Genomic DNA, 15,599 nt, shown 5'->3' on the forward strand with positions numbered 1-15,599 from the left:
TACCCACTCCGGCCCCCTCACCCACTCCGGGGGCCTTACCCACTCCGGCCCCCTCACCCACTCCGGGGCCTTACCCACTCCTGCCCCCTCACCCACTCCGGGGCCTTACCCACTCCGGCCTGCTTCCTACAGAAGATCAGGTCTGGATGATGCTTCGCCATCGCGCGCTCCAACCGCCAACCGCCCGAAACTACTTCCGCTCGAACTTTGACCCCCCCTCCACCTCCCGGCTAACTGGACCGAAATAAAAACCATCGGTTAACGCAAGCCGGGGAATATCTGATTTTGTTTCAACTAATCACCCGCACCCGAATAAAAAAACAAAAAGAATAAAGTTTATTATCTGACAGGGAGAGATGCCGGCTAATGTCACTTCCGGTTAGGACACATCAGCTGGAAGTAAACGAAAATATAACTTCGCAGCATTAAGTTAGCACGATACCTCATGTGGATGTTATATTGTAATAAATATATTGTTAATATTCTGAAGATATACACTGGTCATGGTTTTGTGAGGAAGGCTCTGCGATTGGAATGATTGTTTGCCTCTCAGCGGTTAGGACCTGCAGCCGCTATTTAATGGCGGCTCTGTGACGTCATCGGTAGGCGGCATCTTTGTCAGTGAACAAAATGGCGGCGCGCGTCGTGACCGTCCGCGGGCTCCAGGTAACCGAGCGCCGGGGGAAGGGTGGGCGCCACCTGGCACCCCCACACCGAGCCCCCCGCTCCCAGCCAACTGAGTTCAGCCACCTACCCCCGCCCCTCCCTGGGGGCGCTCTGTCACCGCGCTGTACAACAAAAAAAACCCTCTCCATCTCCCGCCCCCGCGCCGGCCACCAGCTCCCTGTGGCTCCATCCCCATGGCAACCGGCTCATGGGCCCACCGCCGTGAACCCCCGCCCGGGGATTTTTGGGGGGTGGGGTGGCAAGGGGAATTAAACGTTTCGACTCAGCTGTTAATATAGGGGGGGCTGGTGGGTTCCAAGGGCGCCGGTCTGCCCCACACTGCCAAGGTGACAGCAAGGTGACAGCGCTCCTGGGACACTTGCCTGCAAGTGGAGCCCTATAATTGGAGGGCACAGCTCTGTTACCAATCCTCGGCCAATTTATACCCTGCTTTCTGCCCCTATCACTGCAAGTGGGGTAATGCTGGGGATTAAACTGGAAGAGTGCACAAGGCATGGAAAAAATACTAGACAGCGTTGATGAGTTTATAAGCAGAGCGCAGTAAATAAAAAGTTGTACAACTGTATGGTAAAAGGTAAAGTCGTTATAGTCCCAGATGACCGTAGGCTGTTGAGAGAGAAAGAGCTGACTGGCGGTGATAAGCTTGGGTTTTGTCCCACAGTCCAGAGATGTGTAGGTTAGGTGGACTGGTCATGCTAAGTTGCCCCTTAATGTCCTCCCTCAGCCAATACAGGAATTAAACCCATGCTGTTGATGTCGTTCTGCATTACTAACCAGCTGTCCAACCAACTGAGCTCAACCTTGAACTGCCCACCAAAAGGGAAGCTGTGCAGATAGGTGTAGACATTGTGTCTCTTTTCCTTGGAGAAAAGAATGCATGTGGTGGTGTAGTACTTATGTCACTGGATTAGGGGGTTCAGAGGCATATCCTCTTGAGGGCATGAGTACAAATCCCAGCAGAACAGTTGGTTGAATTTAAATTAAAATAACAAAGAATTCTGGAATTCGAAAGTGACAGTGAGGCAAAAATCTGGTTTCCTGGAGGCCTGTAAAGGAGGACATCTTCCATCCTTACCTGGTTAGGCCTACGTGTGATTCCAGATTAATGTGGTTGACCTTTAGTTGTCCTGTTTAATAGATCAGGAAGGCACTCAGTTCAAGGGCAATTAGGGAGAACAAATGCTGACCTGGCCAGCGACAGCAAAATTCCATGAAAGAATCAAGAAAAAAGACGAAGGGGTTTGATAGAGGTTTTCAAAGTTTGGCGGCACAGTGGTTAGCACTGCTGCCTCAGTGCCAGGGACCTGGGTTTGATTCCCGGCTTGGGTCACTGTCTGTGTGGAGTCTGCACATTCTCCCTGTGTCTGCGCGGGTTTCCTCTGGGTGCTCTGGTTTCCTCCCACAGTCCAAAGGTGTGCCGGTTAGGTGGATTGGCCATGATAAATTGCCCCTTAGGTGTCAGGGAAACTAGCTAGGGTAAATGCATGGGGTCATGGATATAGGGCCTGGGTGGGATTGTGGACGGTATGACTTTATGGGCTGAATGGCCTCCCCCTGCGCTGTAGGGTTCTATGTTATGAGGGGTCCGGGCAGAATAGTTAGGGGAAAAACTGTTCCCACCGGTGGAAGTATTTAAGAATGAAGGCAACTTGCAAAAGAAGAAATGGAGATATGAGAAACTTTTTCACGCAGTGACTGGTTAAGATCTGGAATGCGCTGCCTCAGAATGGTGGAGGCAGGTTCATGCAGTAGAGGCATTCAAGAGAGAATTGGATTATTACCTGAAAAGGAAGAATGTACAGGGTTGGGGGGGAGCCGCTGGCACAACGGAAGGTGAATTGCTCATTCTGAGAGCTGGTGCAGATATGATTTGATTTATTATTGCCACATGTATTAGTTTGCAGTGAAAAGTATTGTTTCTTGCACGCTAAACAGACAAAGCATAGCGTTCATAGAGAAGGAGAGGGTGCAGAATGTAGTGTTACAACTCATAGCTAGGGTGTCGAGAAAGATCAACTTAATGCGAGGTAGGTCCATTCAAAAGTCTGATGGCAGCAGGGAAGAAGCTGTTCTTGAGTCGGTTGGTACGTGACCTCAGACTTTTGTATCATTTTCCTGATGGAAGAAGGTGGAAGAGAGAATGACCGGGGTGCGTGGGATCCTTCATTGTGCTGGCTGCTTTGCCGAGGCAACGGGAAGTGTAGACAGAGTCAATGGATGGGAGGCTGGTTTGCGTGATAGATTGGGCCACATTCACGACCTTTTGTTTCTTGTGGTCTTGGGCAGAGCAGGAGCCATACCAAGCTGTGATACGTTTGAAAATAATGCTTTCTATGGTGCATCTGTAAAAGTTGGTGCGAGTCGTAGCTGACATGCCAAATTTCCTGATGGGCTGATTGACCTCGTGTGCTTGTTTGTGGGGAGGGGGTGTTCATTGTCTGGTTACCTTGGAAGTGATGTGTATTTACCAAGTGGAAAAAAATTGTGCACAGTTTTGGTCACCCTGTTGTAGGAAAGATATTGATAAACTGGAAAGAGTGCAAAGAAGATTTACGAGGATCTTGCCAGGACTAGTTGGCCTTGAGTTACAGGCAGAGGTTGGCCAGGCTAGGACTTTATTCCTTAGAGCGTAGGAGAATGAGGGGTGACCTTATTGAGGTGTACAAAATCATGAGGGGCATTGATGGGATGAATGCACGTAGGGTGGAATTTTCCTGTCCTGCCCTTGAAGAGAGGGCAATGGCAGTGGGAGGGGCCAGACCATGCAAAGGTCCGTTGACCTCGGGTGGGATTTTCCAGTTTTAGAACAATTGCAGCCAGAAAATCCCACTCGGGGTCTATTTGCTAGGGAAGGAGAATTGTATGCTCAAAAGGTGAGGGGGGAGGGGGGGAGATTTAAAAGGGATCTGAGGGACAACGTCACACACAGCGTGGTGCATCTGTGGAATGAGTTGCCAGAGAAAGTGGTTGAGGCAGGTACAATCGCAACATTTGGATAAGTACATGGATGGGAAAGGATTAGCAGGCGATGGGCCAAACGTGGGAAATTGGAACTAACTGGGAGGGCAGCATGGTTGGCCTGGACTGGTTGGGCCAAAGGGCCTGTTTCCATGTTGTATTGCTCTGACTCTATGCTGTGGCAATGCTGTATTTCTGGTGTTAATTGGCAGAAAATTGCATGGCTTAGGGGAAAGAATGGGGCTAACTGGATTCAGTAACTGTGATGGGCCCAATGGTCGGTGTTCCTGTGTACTGTATCATTCAGTGGCATGCATGATTGCAAATCCATCAATGTCACCATATAGGGTGGCACGGTGGCATAGTGGTTAACGCATTAATACTGTGGATTGAAGCCCCCTTCTCAGAACTGGAAAAGTGTGACAAGTTGGTCTGATCAAAAGTGTGATGCAGTGCAGATTAAATACCTGCTGTGCAGCAACCTTTCCCAGTTAAATCTGTTCAATTTCTTTAGAAAAGATTTGATCAATTACAATTTGTTTTAACTCGCTCACGATGTATGGGCATCACTGACACAGCCACTATTTACTTCTACCTCTATTTAACCTTGAAAAGGTGGTGGTGAGATGTCTTCTTGAACAGATACAGTCCACTTGGCCTGACTATACCACAGTGCTGTTGGGGAGGGAGTTCTAGGGTTCTGATCTAGGGACAATGAAGGAATGGCGAAATAGTTCCAAGTTAGGCTTCTGTGGAACTTGCAGGTGGTGATGTTTCCATATACCTGCTGCCTTTGTCCTTCAAGGTGGCAGAGGTCGGGGCTCTGGAAGGTGCTGTTGAAGGAGCCTTGGTGAGTTCCCGCAGTACAAAGTGGTGTACACTGCTGCCATTGCAATGTTGCCAGTGCTGGAGGGGGTGCCAATCGAGTGGGGCGGCTTTGACCTGGCTGGCGTTGAGCTTCTTGAGTATTGTTGGAACTGCACTCCAGGCAAATAGAGAGTATTCCTCGTACTCCTGACTTGTGCCTTGCAGATGGTTGACAGGCTGTGCAAGTGCATGTCAAGAGATTGTTTGAATATATTGACACCATGGCAAAGTAGAATGCTATCCATGTTGATAGCATGTTTTGTTCATTTATGGAGATGCACCAACATTTGCTTGCTTTCCCTCTTTCTCTGACTTCATGCCAGTGAGATCAAGGATTTTGGGAGGGAGAGAATGGCCCCTCACTATAGTGTACCCTTTGTACAATTGTAGTAATCTTTGGCCTGATTTAGTCTTTTATTACTTGTGCAGCAGAACTCTGACCATCAGTAAAGGGTGTTTGGCTAAATGCCATGGTGTCTTTATTGCAAGTGTAAGAGATTACTTTATGGAAGAGAAAGTTGGCCAAGCTCCAAACGGCACATGAGACTGGAAATTAACAACTAAGGTGATACCAAGGGCACAGGGCAATGCAAGAGATCCTTCTCCCTCTCTCTTTCTCAAGGTGTACAAGATTATGAGGGGAATTGACAGAGTGGTTAAGGAGCAGCTGTTCCCCTTAGTTGAAGGGTCAATCACGAGGGGTCATAGGTTCAAGGTGAGGGGCAGGAGGTTTGGGGGGGCACGAGGAAAAACTTTTTCACCCAGAGGGTGGTGACGGTCTGGAATGTGCTGCCTGGGAGGCTGGTGGAGGTGGGTTGCCTCACATCCTTCCAGTACCTGGATGGGCACTTGGCATGTCATAAGATTCAAGGCTATGGGCCAAGTGCAGATAAGTGGGATTAGGTGGGAGGTCAGGTGTCTCTCGTGTGTTGGTGTGGACTCAATGAAATGCTTGAATGGTGCCCAACACCTACCTGTCTCCACATATTCCAGACAGCTGCCTATATCAGGAAAATGCTGATGCTAACTGTATATTCTTGTCATGGGTTTTAATCGCAAAGGTGCGGGGTGAGCTATACTAAGTGTGCCGACTGTCCTGAGCAGTTCGGCAGCTGTTCACATCTCGCTGTTGTTAAAAGTTGGCGCTCATCCTGTGCCATACCGTCAGCAGCGACAAACTGTTCTGGTTGGAGTCGACTTCCGGTCATCCTCTGAAGGTTACTGACTGCATTCAGGAGCCTTCCTCCTCTTACAGCTGGCTCCCTTTCTCGGAAGGACAGTGCCAGGGAGGTAGGAGCAGATGTAGGCCATTTGGCCTGTCGAGTCTGCTCCGCCATTCAATAAGATCGTGGCTGATCTATAATGATCCTATGAACGTTATGCTCTGTCTGTATAGCGCGCAAGAAACAATACTTTTCACTGTGTTAATACATGTGACAATAATAAATCAAATCAGACTCCACTTTCCTGCCTTATCCCCATAACCCTCGATTCCCTTACTGATTAAAATTCTGTCTATCTCAGCCTTAACATACTTAATGACCCAGCCTCTACAGCCCTCTGCGGTAAAGAATTCCACAGATTCACAGCCCTCTGAGATAAGAAATTCCTCCTCATCTCTGTTTTAAATGGGCAACCCCCTTACTCCTGAGATTCTGCTCTCTGGCCCTAGACTCTCCCACAAGGGAAAACAACCTCTCAGCATCTACCCTATCAGGCCCCCTGAGAATCATATGTGTCCCTAAGGTCGCTTCGCGTTCTTCTAAACTCCAATGATTACAGGCCCAACCTCTGCTCAAAAGAATATCCCTCAGTGCCCGAGATCGATCTAGTTGAACCTTCTCTGGACTGCCTCCAATGTCAGTTTATATTTCCTTAGAAAAGAGAACCAGTTCCATATTTTACACCTAGTGGGTAGGTGTGGCATCACTACATTATTTACATATTTACCTCAAGCATCATAGAATGTTGCAGCGCTGAATAATCTCAGAATAGAATAGAATCCTACAGTGCAGGAGGAGGCCATTTGGCCCATCGAGCCTGCACCAACAACGATCCCACCCAGGCTGTACCCCCGTAATCCCACACATTTAGTATGTCCAATCTATCTAACCCGCACATCTTTGGACTGTGGGAGGAAACCGAACATCTGGAGGAAACCCATGCAGACATGGGGCAAATGTGCAGGCTCCACACACACTAACCCGAGACCAGAATCGAACCTGGTCCCTGGTGCTGTGAAACCCGTGGACCATGTCTATGTTGTGTGTCTTAGGCTGCACTCCCTTTTTGTTTTCCTAAAGAACCTTTTATTGATGTTTTGTTTGCACTTCAGTCCCACGCTCCTGATCTACGGACACCCGGTGTGGAGAGGGGCGGGTCGGGATGGTGACCTCCTCGTGAACCTGCTCCTGGGCCTGGTGAAACGCGCCATTTACTGGTCCAGGCAGCGGGCGATCGAGGGGGCCGTCCATCCTGACTGTCTTCCCCTCTACCGCGGCTACGTTCGCGGCCAGGTGTCCCTGGAGAGGGAGCATGCGGTGTCCACGGGCGCGGTTGACGCCTTCCGTACCCGTTGGGCACCGCAGGGGTTGGGGTGCGCTATTGACCCTGACAATCACATTTTAATTTGATGTTTTTAAGTTTCCTTTGTACTTTGATTTCTGTTCGGGCTGTTCCCCCTCCTTTTGGGGAGCTGCCCCCTTTTACTTTGTCCTGACTTAATCTGAGTTTGTTTATTTGGTTTGACCTAAAGAGGGCAGCAGTGCTAACCACCGTGCCATCAATCTTATTTAAACATGTAAGATGTTGAGAGAATTGATGTGGTGGATACCAGGAGGATGTTTCCACGTGTTGGGGTAGACTAGAACTAGGAGGCATGATTAAGAGTAAGATGTCTCCCTTTTAAGACTGAGATGAGAATTTCTTTTTCTCTGAGGGATATTAGTCTGTGACATCTTCTTCCCCAGAGAGCATTGGAGGCTGGATCAAGTCTAGGTTTTTGACATACTAGGGAGTGAAGGATTTTGCGGGGGCAGCAGGGGTTGGAGCGGGAGAGAGAGCTCAAATCTAGATTTTTGATGCACTAGGGAGTGAAGGAAATTTGGGGGGGGGGCAGCAGACAAGTGGATTTGAGACCACAACCCGATCAGCCACAATTTTATTGAATGGTAGAGCGGGCTGAATGGCCTCATTCTGCACTTCTCTCCTCTGTTCCCATTTTCCTAGCATGGTATGAGGCCATTCATCCCATTGATCCTGTGCCAACTCTTTGGAAACAGTTCCACTATCCCTGCCCTTTCTCCAGAATCCTACTTTTCTTTTCCTCTTCAAGCATTTATCCAATTCCACTTAAGTTAAAGTTTATTTATTAGTGTCACAAGTAGGCTTACATTATCACTGCAATTAAGTTACTGTGAAAGTCGTCACACTCCGGTGCCTGTTCGGGTACACTGAGGGAGAATTTAGCACGGCCAATGCAGCTAACCAGCACATCTTTCGGACTGTAGGAGGAAACCGGAGCACCCGGAGGAAACCCATGTAGATGTGGGGAGAACGTGCAGACTGCGCACAGACAGTGACCCGAGGCCAGAATTGAACTTGGGTCCCTGGCGCTGTGAGCCTGCAGTGCTAACCACTGTGCCGCCCCACTGCTGAATCTACATCCACACCATTTGAGTTAGAACATTCCAGATCACCACAACTTGTGTAAATTTAATTTCCTCATGTTCCCTCATCCCTTCGCACCCACTCCCAGGCCGTGACATCCTTCCAAAATAATAGTGGGCAGAAGTGGCCACGGTACCCAGGCTGGAGCTGAACCAGTGTTTATATGAAGGTTTAGCACAACTTCTGTGCATTTGTACTCTACTAATGGGGTGCCGGTTAGCTTAGTTAGAAGGTGCGGGTGTGATTCAGAATAGTGTCAAGAGCCTGGGCTCAATTCTTCTTCTGGCTGAGGTTAACTTGGGAGTTGCCTCCTTACTCTACCCCCGAGAGTGAAAGGCAAGCCACCACTGTCCGAAAGCATCAAGAAATCAGCTGAGGATGAAGCACCATCAGGCCTTCAGACAAGAGCTTTGGGCACTCACACCATAGTCCTGATTAGAAAGTCGAGGGTATCATTTGTCACCTTGGGGTATTCTGTCCCCTTCAAGTTTTGTGTGCATACGGATGTAAAGGTTTGTCTGACTTGTCATCAAGCCAGCTGGTTTGGGTCTAGTACTATACAGAATTATACTAAAAGCAAAATACTGCGGATGCTGGAATCTGAAGCAAAAACAGAAAATGCTGGAAAATCTCAATAGGTCTGACAGCATCTGTGGGGAGAGAATAGAGCCAACGTTTCGAGTCTAGATGGCCCTTTGTCAGAGTGATGAAGGGTCATCCAGACTCAAAACGTTGGCTCTATTCTCTCCCTACGAATATACACAATTATATTGTTTATCTCCTTTTCCAAGGAAAACCAGGCAATGTTCCAGTACAACAGCAACAGACAGAAGGTTATATAATTTAATCGAGGCATTCTGAGTCACCTGTACGTAATGAATGTGGTTTTAAACCCCTCGTTGCTATAAATCAGCTATAGAATTCCCTGTGAGGTTGATAGGATAATCAAGTTGATTCATTTCCAAAGACTGTGAGAGAATGATAAATTCTTCTGTCTCAGCTCAGTCTTATCCAATGAGAAGCTGGCTATGATAGAGCAGCAAGGTCTGAGGTTCTGAGTTTGGCCGGGGTGAATTAGAAATTTTATAGTTGCCTTCAGCACCACTGGACTAAAGTGAGGAAAAATCAGAGACTGTACAACACAAAAGGTCATTCAGCTCCTCATGCCTCTGCCAGCCCTTTGAAAGTACTTTGCAATTAATGAGCAAGTTCTTCTCCATAGCTCTGCAAATGATTTTCCCTTGGGATGTTTTACTTTATTAAGCATGTATTGGAAATGCAAGAAATAGGGTGGCACAGCGGCACAGTGGTTAGCACTGTTGCCTCACAGCTCCAGGGACCCATGTTCAATTCCAGCCTCGAATCACTGTCTGTGCGGAGTCTGCACGTTCTCCCCGTGTCTGCGTGGGTTTCCTCCGGGTGCTCCGGTTTCCTCCCACAGTCCAAAGATGTGCGGGTTAGGTTGATTGGCCTTGCTAAATTGACCCTTAATGTCAGGTGGGCTACCAAGGTAAATATGTGGGGTTAAAGGGATAGGGCCTGGGAAGAATTTTTGTCAGTACAGGCTCGATGAGCCAAATGGCCTCCTTCTGCACTGTAGAGATTCTACAATCTTTGGACCTAATTCCCTTTTAAAAGTTACTTTGAACTAAAATCCCCTCACTGGACATGGGTGACCTTGGCAAGGCAAGCATATAATGCCCATTGCTATTCCCCCTGGGAATGTGATGGTGAGCTGCCAACTTGAAGTTGGCAGCTCACGAACACATTCCCAGTGCTGTTTGAAAGGGAGTTTCAGGATCCCCCCCCCTTCTAGATGAGAGTGGGTTTGGGAGGTGCTGCCGATGAAATTAAATCTGATTCCAGCCCTGGTCAGCAATGTTATTTAGCAATGTTTTCCATCTTGTTCTTTGGTCACTCCCAATCAGTATCAAGTTGCTGACAGTGCATGTGTCCATGTTTCTTGAGCCCAACCTCCAGCCAGGCATGATGCTGCCTGCAGTGTAACACTCGGGTGAGGAATCTGTGACCAGTTGACCGTATTCTGCGTTTTCTAACCACACTCCGGTTTTACCCCCAACATCCAAACAGGAAATTTTCAGAACTTATCCTGATTGCAATCGAGTTGGTTTTCCTTCCTTCCTTTTCCCAAGCTCAGGAATCCTAACCCATTGTGCCAACTGCTGACTCAGACCTGGAAATAGTTGATGGTTTTGTATAGTATTCCAAAACCTCCTGAGATATGTAATAAATGCTGTTCTCAACCAAACTGACCTTGACTCTTCACTTCCCTGCGGCTTGACCTTTTTACTGGTGTCCGTGTAGTGATATATTTGCTCCAAATTCCAAGGTAAATGCAGGGCCTGTTGCAGTTTGTATTAAGCAGGCCCTATTGTGTGCTTTCTGTAATTGGTGTTTCTTCACTTCTTGCAGCTCACCCTGGGCCATGGCGCCCGGAGGTACCATCTCTCCCTCGTGTGCAGGCGGGCCAAAGTAGCCATGAGTCGCTTCGAGCCCCAAGAGTACATCGATTACAACAAACTGCAGAAAAACCTTGACATAATTCGCAAAAGGTAGGTGGGAGCATTATTCAGAGGTCTGGAGACTGCAGAATCTGTTACCACAAGGGCAAAGAGCATAGATGCATTAAAAGGATGCGTTCATGAGGAAGGAAAGAATACACGGATATGTTGATGGGGTGTCAGGCTTGGGAGGAGGCTCGTGTGGAGCACAAAGACTAACGTAGACCCAATACCAAAACGGAAAATGTTGGACAAACTCAGCAGGTCTGGTAGCATCTGTAGAGAGAGAAATAGAGTTAATGTTTTGAGTTCATATGACTCCCAGAGCTGACACTGACCTGTTTCTCGGCTGTAAAGACTTGCGCTTTCATGTACCCTGGACTGGAACCTGAGATCCGCAGGTCTATACCTACCCTGGTCACACTTCCAGGTGCAGCTGTAAGGGCACACACTGGGTATGATTTGGGATCTTCTGCTTTTTTTAAAACTCCCATTTCTTACCTAAGGGAACTAAAGGATATTTCACTAATGTCCCTTAACCAAAACGTCAAAAAAAGACTTCATTTTGTTAATTGAACTCCTGACCTTTATTCTGTTATTCACATCTACTCTGGACCAATGTTTTTTATTCTTTTAATACTATCATCAACATTCCCTTTGTCTTTTGTTCCATGACATCTTTATTATTCAATCTCCATCATCCTCCTCGTATCCCTGACCTCTTGCTCCACCTGCCCCTCTCTCTTTTTTTTAATAGCATAAAACTCATTACATTTCTACCTCGTACGACTCTCTCCAACCTTTACAGATGCACCATAGAAAGCATTCTTTCTGGTTGTATCACAGCTTGGTATGGCTCCTGCTCTGCCCAAGACCCCAAGGAACTGCAAAAGGTCATGAATGTAACCCAATCCATCACGCAAACCAGCCTCCCATCCATTCACTCTGTCTACACTTCCTGCTGCCTCGGAAAAGCCGCCAGCATAATTAAGGACCCCACGCACCCCGGACATTCTCTCTTCCACCTTCTTCCGTCGGGAAAAAGATACAAACAAAAGTCTGAGGTCGTGTACCAAACGACTCGAGAACAGCTTCTTCCCTGCTGCTTTCAGACTTTTGAATGGACTTACCTTGCATTAAGTTGATCTTTCTCTACACCCTAGCTATGATTGTAACACATTCTGCACTCTCTCCTTTCCTTCTCTATGAACGGTATGCTTTGTCTGTATAGCGCGCAAGAAACAATACTTTTCACTGTATACTAATACATGTGACAATAAATCAAATCATAGTCATATTGGACTTGAAACATTAACTCTCTCTCACAGATGCTGTCAGACCTGCTGAGTTTATCCAGCATGATCTTATTTCAGACCTCTGGTATCTGCAGAATTTTGCTTTTATCTAATTTAATATTTATGGGACCTTGTGTGCGAATCAGCTCACTTGTTTGTCTCCATAACCACAGTAGCTGTATTTGCACTTGTTGGCTATTGAAGCAGGGTGGGCAGTCTGTCTTTCAATGTCCTGATGCCTCCACTAGACTCTGCAATTGGTCCCTGATGCCATAGCAAAATTAATTCAAAAAATATGTTTGCAATGTTTACAATGGAAACGAGCCTTGTAAACATGTTGTGTGTTGTAATTGCAGCCTTTCACCTATGGCGGTGTAGAATAGATAGTTTTTCATTTTTGTTGATGATTTATGAATTCATAATAGCAACACTAAAAATAAGGAACATATAAAGGGTGGCACGGTGGTTAGCACTGCTGCCTCACAGCACCAGGGACCCGGGTTCGATTCCCGGCTTGTTGGAGTTTGCACATTCTCCCGTGTCTGCGTGGGTTTCCTCCGGGTGCCCTGGTTTCCTCACGCACTCCAAGGATGTGTGGGTTAGGTGGATTGGACATAGTAAATTGCCCCTTAGTGTCAAGGGGACTAGCTAGGGTAAATGCATGGGATTATAGGGATAGGGCCTGGGTGGGATTATGGTCGGTGCAGACTCAATGGGCTGAAGGGCCTCCTTCTGCACTGTAGGATTCTATGCTTTGATGTGAACTGAATTCTGATTGCATCCTCTGGTCTGTTAACATCCTATTCTCTAACCCTCCTTCACCTGAAGACCATACTTGATTTTGGGTCTCGTTGCACAATGCCATGGGAAATTCTGGCAAATTCTATGGATATAATGTGTGCTGTTGAGTTTAAAACCACAAAACAATTGTACTTCATTTGAAAAACTAACACTGCATTAATTAGTTTCCACGGCCCAATTCTAACGTGTAATTTCTTCTTGGTGTACCAGGCTGGACAAACCCTTGACCTTGTCAGAAAAGATTGTGTACAGTCACCTCGATGACCCTGTCAAACAGGAAATCGGTCGCGGGAAGACGTACCTGCGCCTCCGACCGGACAGAGTGGCCATGCAGGATGCCACAGCTCAGATGGCCATGCTTCAGTTCATCAGCAGTGGGTTGTCCAGAGTGGCCGTGCCATCGACAATCCACTGTGATCACTTGATCGAAGCTCAGATTGGCGGAGAAAAAGATTTGGCCAGAGCCAAGGTAACTTATTGGACAAAGAGCATTTTGATGATTTGACAAGTTTCTAATTGAATGCAGTTTGAGGGTGGGGGGGGGGCGGTTGGGATGGGGTGGGGGGGGGGGCGGTTGGGATGGGGTGGGGGGGGGCGGTTGGGATGGGGTGGGGGGGGTGTTGGGATGGGGTGGGGGGGGTGTTGGGATGGGGTGGGGGGGTGTTGGGATGGGGTGGGGGGGTGTTGGGATGGGGTGGGGGGGTGTTGGGATGGGGTGGGGGGGTGTTGGGATGGGGTGGGGGGGTGTTGGGATGGGGTGGGGGGGTGTTGGGATGGGGTGGTGGGGGAGGTTGGGATGGGATGGTGGGGGGGGTTGGGATGGGATGGTGGGGGGGGTGGGTTGGGATGGTGGGGGGGGTTGGGTTGGGATGGGGGGGGGTTGGGTTGGGATGGGGGGGGGGTTGGGTTGGGATGGGGGGGGTGGGTTGGGTTGGGATGGGGGGGGGTTGGGTTGGGATGGGGGGGGGTTGGGTTGGGATGGGGGGGGGTTGGGTTGGGATGGGGGGGGTTGGGTTGGGATGGGGGTGGGGGTTGGGTTGGGATGGGGGGGGGGTTGGGTTGGGATGGGGGTGGGAGGTTGGGTTGGGATGGGGGGGGGGGTTGGGTTGGGATGGGGGGGGGTTGGGTTGGGTTGGGATGGGGGGGGGGGTTGGGATGGGGGGGGGGGTTGGGTTGGGATGATGGGGGGGGGGTTGGGTTGGGATGATGGGGGGGGGGGGGGGTTGGGATGGGGGGGGGTTGGGTTGGGATGGGGGGGGTTGGGTTGGGATGGGGGGGGGGTTGGGATGGGATGGGGGGGGCGGGGGTTGGGTTGGGATGGGGGGGGGGTTGGGATGGGAGGGGGGCGGGGGTTGGGTTGGGATGGGGGGGGGGGGGTTGGGTTGGGATGGGGTGGGGGGTTTGGGTTGGGATGGGGGGGGGTTTGGGTTGGGATGGGGGGGGGGTTTGGGTTGGGATGGGGGGGGGGGTTGGGTTGGGATGGGGGGGGTTGGGTTGGGATGGGGGAGGGGGTTGGGATGGGGGGGCTGAAGGGCGGGGGAGTTGGGTAGGTGGGGCTGGAGGGTGGGGTAGTTGGGGTAGGGGTGACTTGGGTGTGGGGGGGCTGGAGGGTGTGGGGGGGCTGGGGGGTGGGTGCGGCTGGGTGGTGGGGAGGGGGTGGCTGGCGTGTGGGTGTGGGGGGTGGCTGAGGTGTGGGGGTGTTTGGGTTGGGGTGGCTGGAGTAGGGGTGTGTGTGTGAGGTGGGGGTGCTAAACAGAAGGATGGATAGAGTAGATATTTCATATGAAGGGATATGTTGTATGTTTGCAGTATACATTTTGGATTAACTTCTATTTTAAGTCTGAAACACGTAACATAGTAAATTCCAGCTGCTGGTTACAAACAAATGAAAATGTGTTGAATAGTTTGCTTTGCTTGATATCTTTGATTCCCTTGCTTCTTGGTAAGAGGCTGACATTCAGCAACTGATCAGTTTAACCTTCGCACCAACCACTTAACTGCCACCTTTCCTTTGTAGGAAATGAACGAAGAAGTTTATAATTTCTTGGCAACAGCAGGAGCGAAATACGGAGTTGGCTTTTGGAAACCCGGATCTGGTATCATCCACCAGGTAAAGCGATCCTTACTCGCTGTGTAAAGTTTGCCCCTGTCAGTCACAAACCAAATACACATGTAGGTAAATATTAAAAATACGTAAACACGCAGGCAGGAAGTGAGTTCACGGGATATTTGTGGAATATTTTGGGTAACATTGTGTCTTCTGCCTCCTGCAATGTCCAGCTCCCCCCAGGGCTCTGAATATCATTTTGTAATCACTTAACTATATGTGAGAGCAATGACTGACTTGCATGTTTTGTTTATTTGTGTTGTGATGGTCTTGCTTGTCCTCTGCAAGGTTCCCCCCCTTTATTCTTTCATGAGATATGGGTACCACTGGTAAGGCCAACATTAGTTCTCCATCCGTCATTGCCCTTGAGTGGCTTGTTGGGCCATTTCAGTGGGCAGTTAAAAGCCAACCACATTGCTGTGGGTCTGGAGTCAAATTTAGGCCAGACCAGGTAAGGAAGGCAGATTTCCTTCCATGAAGGCCATTAGTGAACCAAGTGGGTTTTTAAGCCAATTGATAGTTTCATGATTGCTATTACTGAGACCAGCTTTTGTTACCAGACCGTTACTAGTTGAGTTTAAATTCCACCAGCTTCCCAGGCAGCCCAACTGAACTAGGAACAGGGGGAGGGCATTCACCTGCTCAAGACTGTTCAGTTTAACCATAGTGGACACCACCCAGGACAAAGCAGCC

The 15,599-nt window shown here is 49.0% G+C and overlaps 2 protein-coding genes across 3 annotated transcripts in view; one reads left to right on the forward strand and one right to left on the reverse strand.

The window, feature by feature from the left end:
- The window catches only part of phf5a (PHD finger protein 5A), a 110,673-nt gene extending 110,478 nt beyond the window's left edge, over positions 1-195 (reverse strand). For both annotated transcript variants that reach the window (XR_013500412.1, XM_078237634.1), the window contains exon 1: positions 110-195. Coding sequence is in view for 1 of the 2 variants with exons in the window: in XM_078237634.1 (XP_078093760.1) it covers positions 110-161 (52 nt within the window). In the remaining variant the exon portion in view is untranslated. The remainder of the gene's footprint in view (positions 1-109) is intronic.
- Positions 196-592: 397 nt separating this feature from the next.
- The window catches only part of aco2 (aconitase 2, mitochondrial), a 66,239-nt gene continuing 51,232 nt past the window's right edge, over positions 593-15,599 (forward strand). The window contains exons 1-4 of the mRNA XM_078237624.1: positions 593-666; positions 10,615-10,754; positions 13,010-13,268; positions 14,817-14,909. Of these exons, the coding sequence (XP_078093750.1) occupies positions 631-666; positions 10,615-10,754; positions 13,010-13,268; positions 14,817-14,909 (528 nt within the window). The 5' untranslated portion in view covers positions 593-630. The remainder of the gene's footprint in view (positions 667-10,614; positions 10,755-13,009; positions 13,269-14,816; positions 14,910-15,599) is intronic.

This window comes from Mustelus asterias, chromosome 21 (assembly GCF_964213995.1).
Source record: "Mustelus asterias chromosome 21, sMusAst1.hap1.1, whole genome shotgun sequence".
Lineage (NCBI taxonomy): Eukaryota > Metazoa > Chordata > Chondrichthyes > Carcharhiniformes > Triakidae > Mustelus > Mustelus asterias.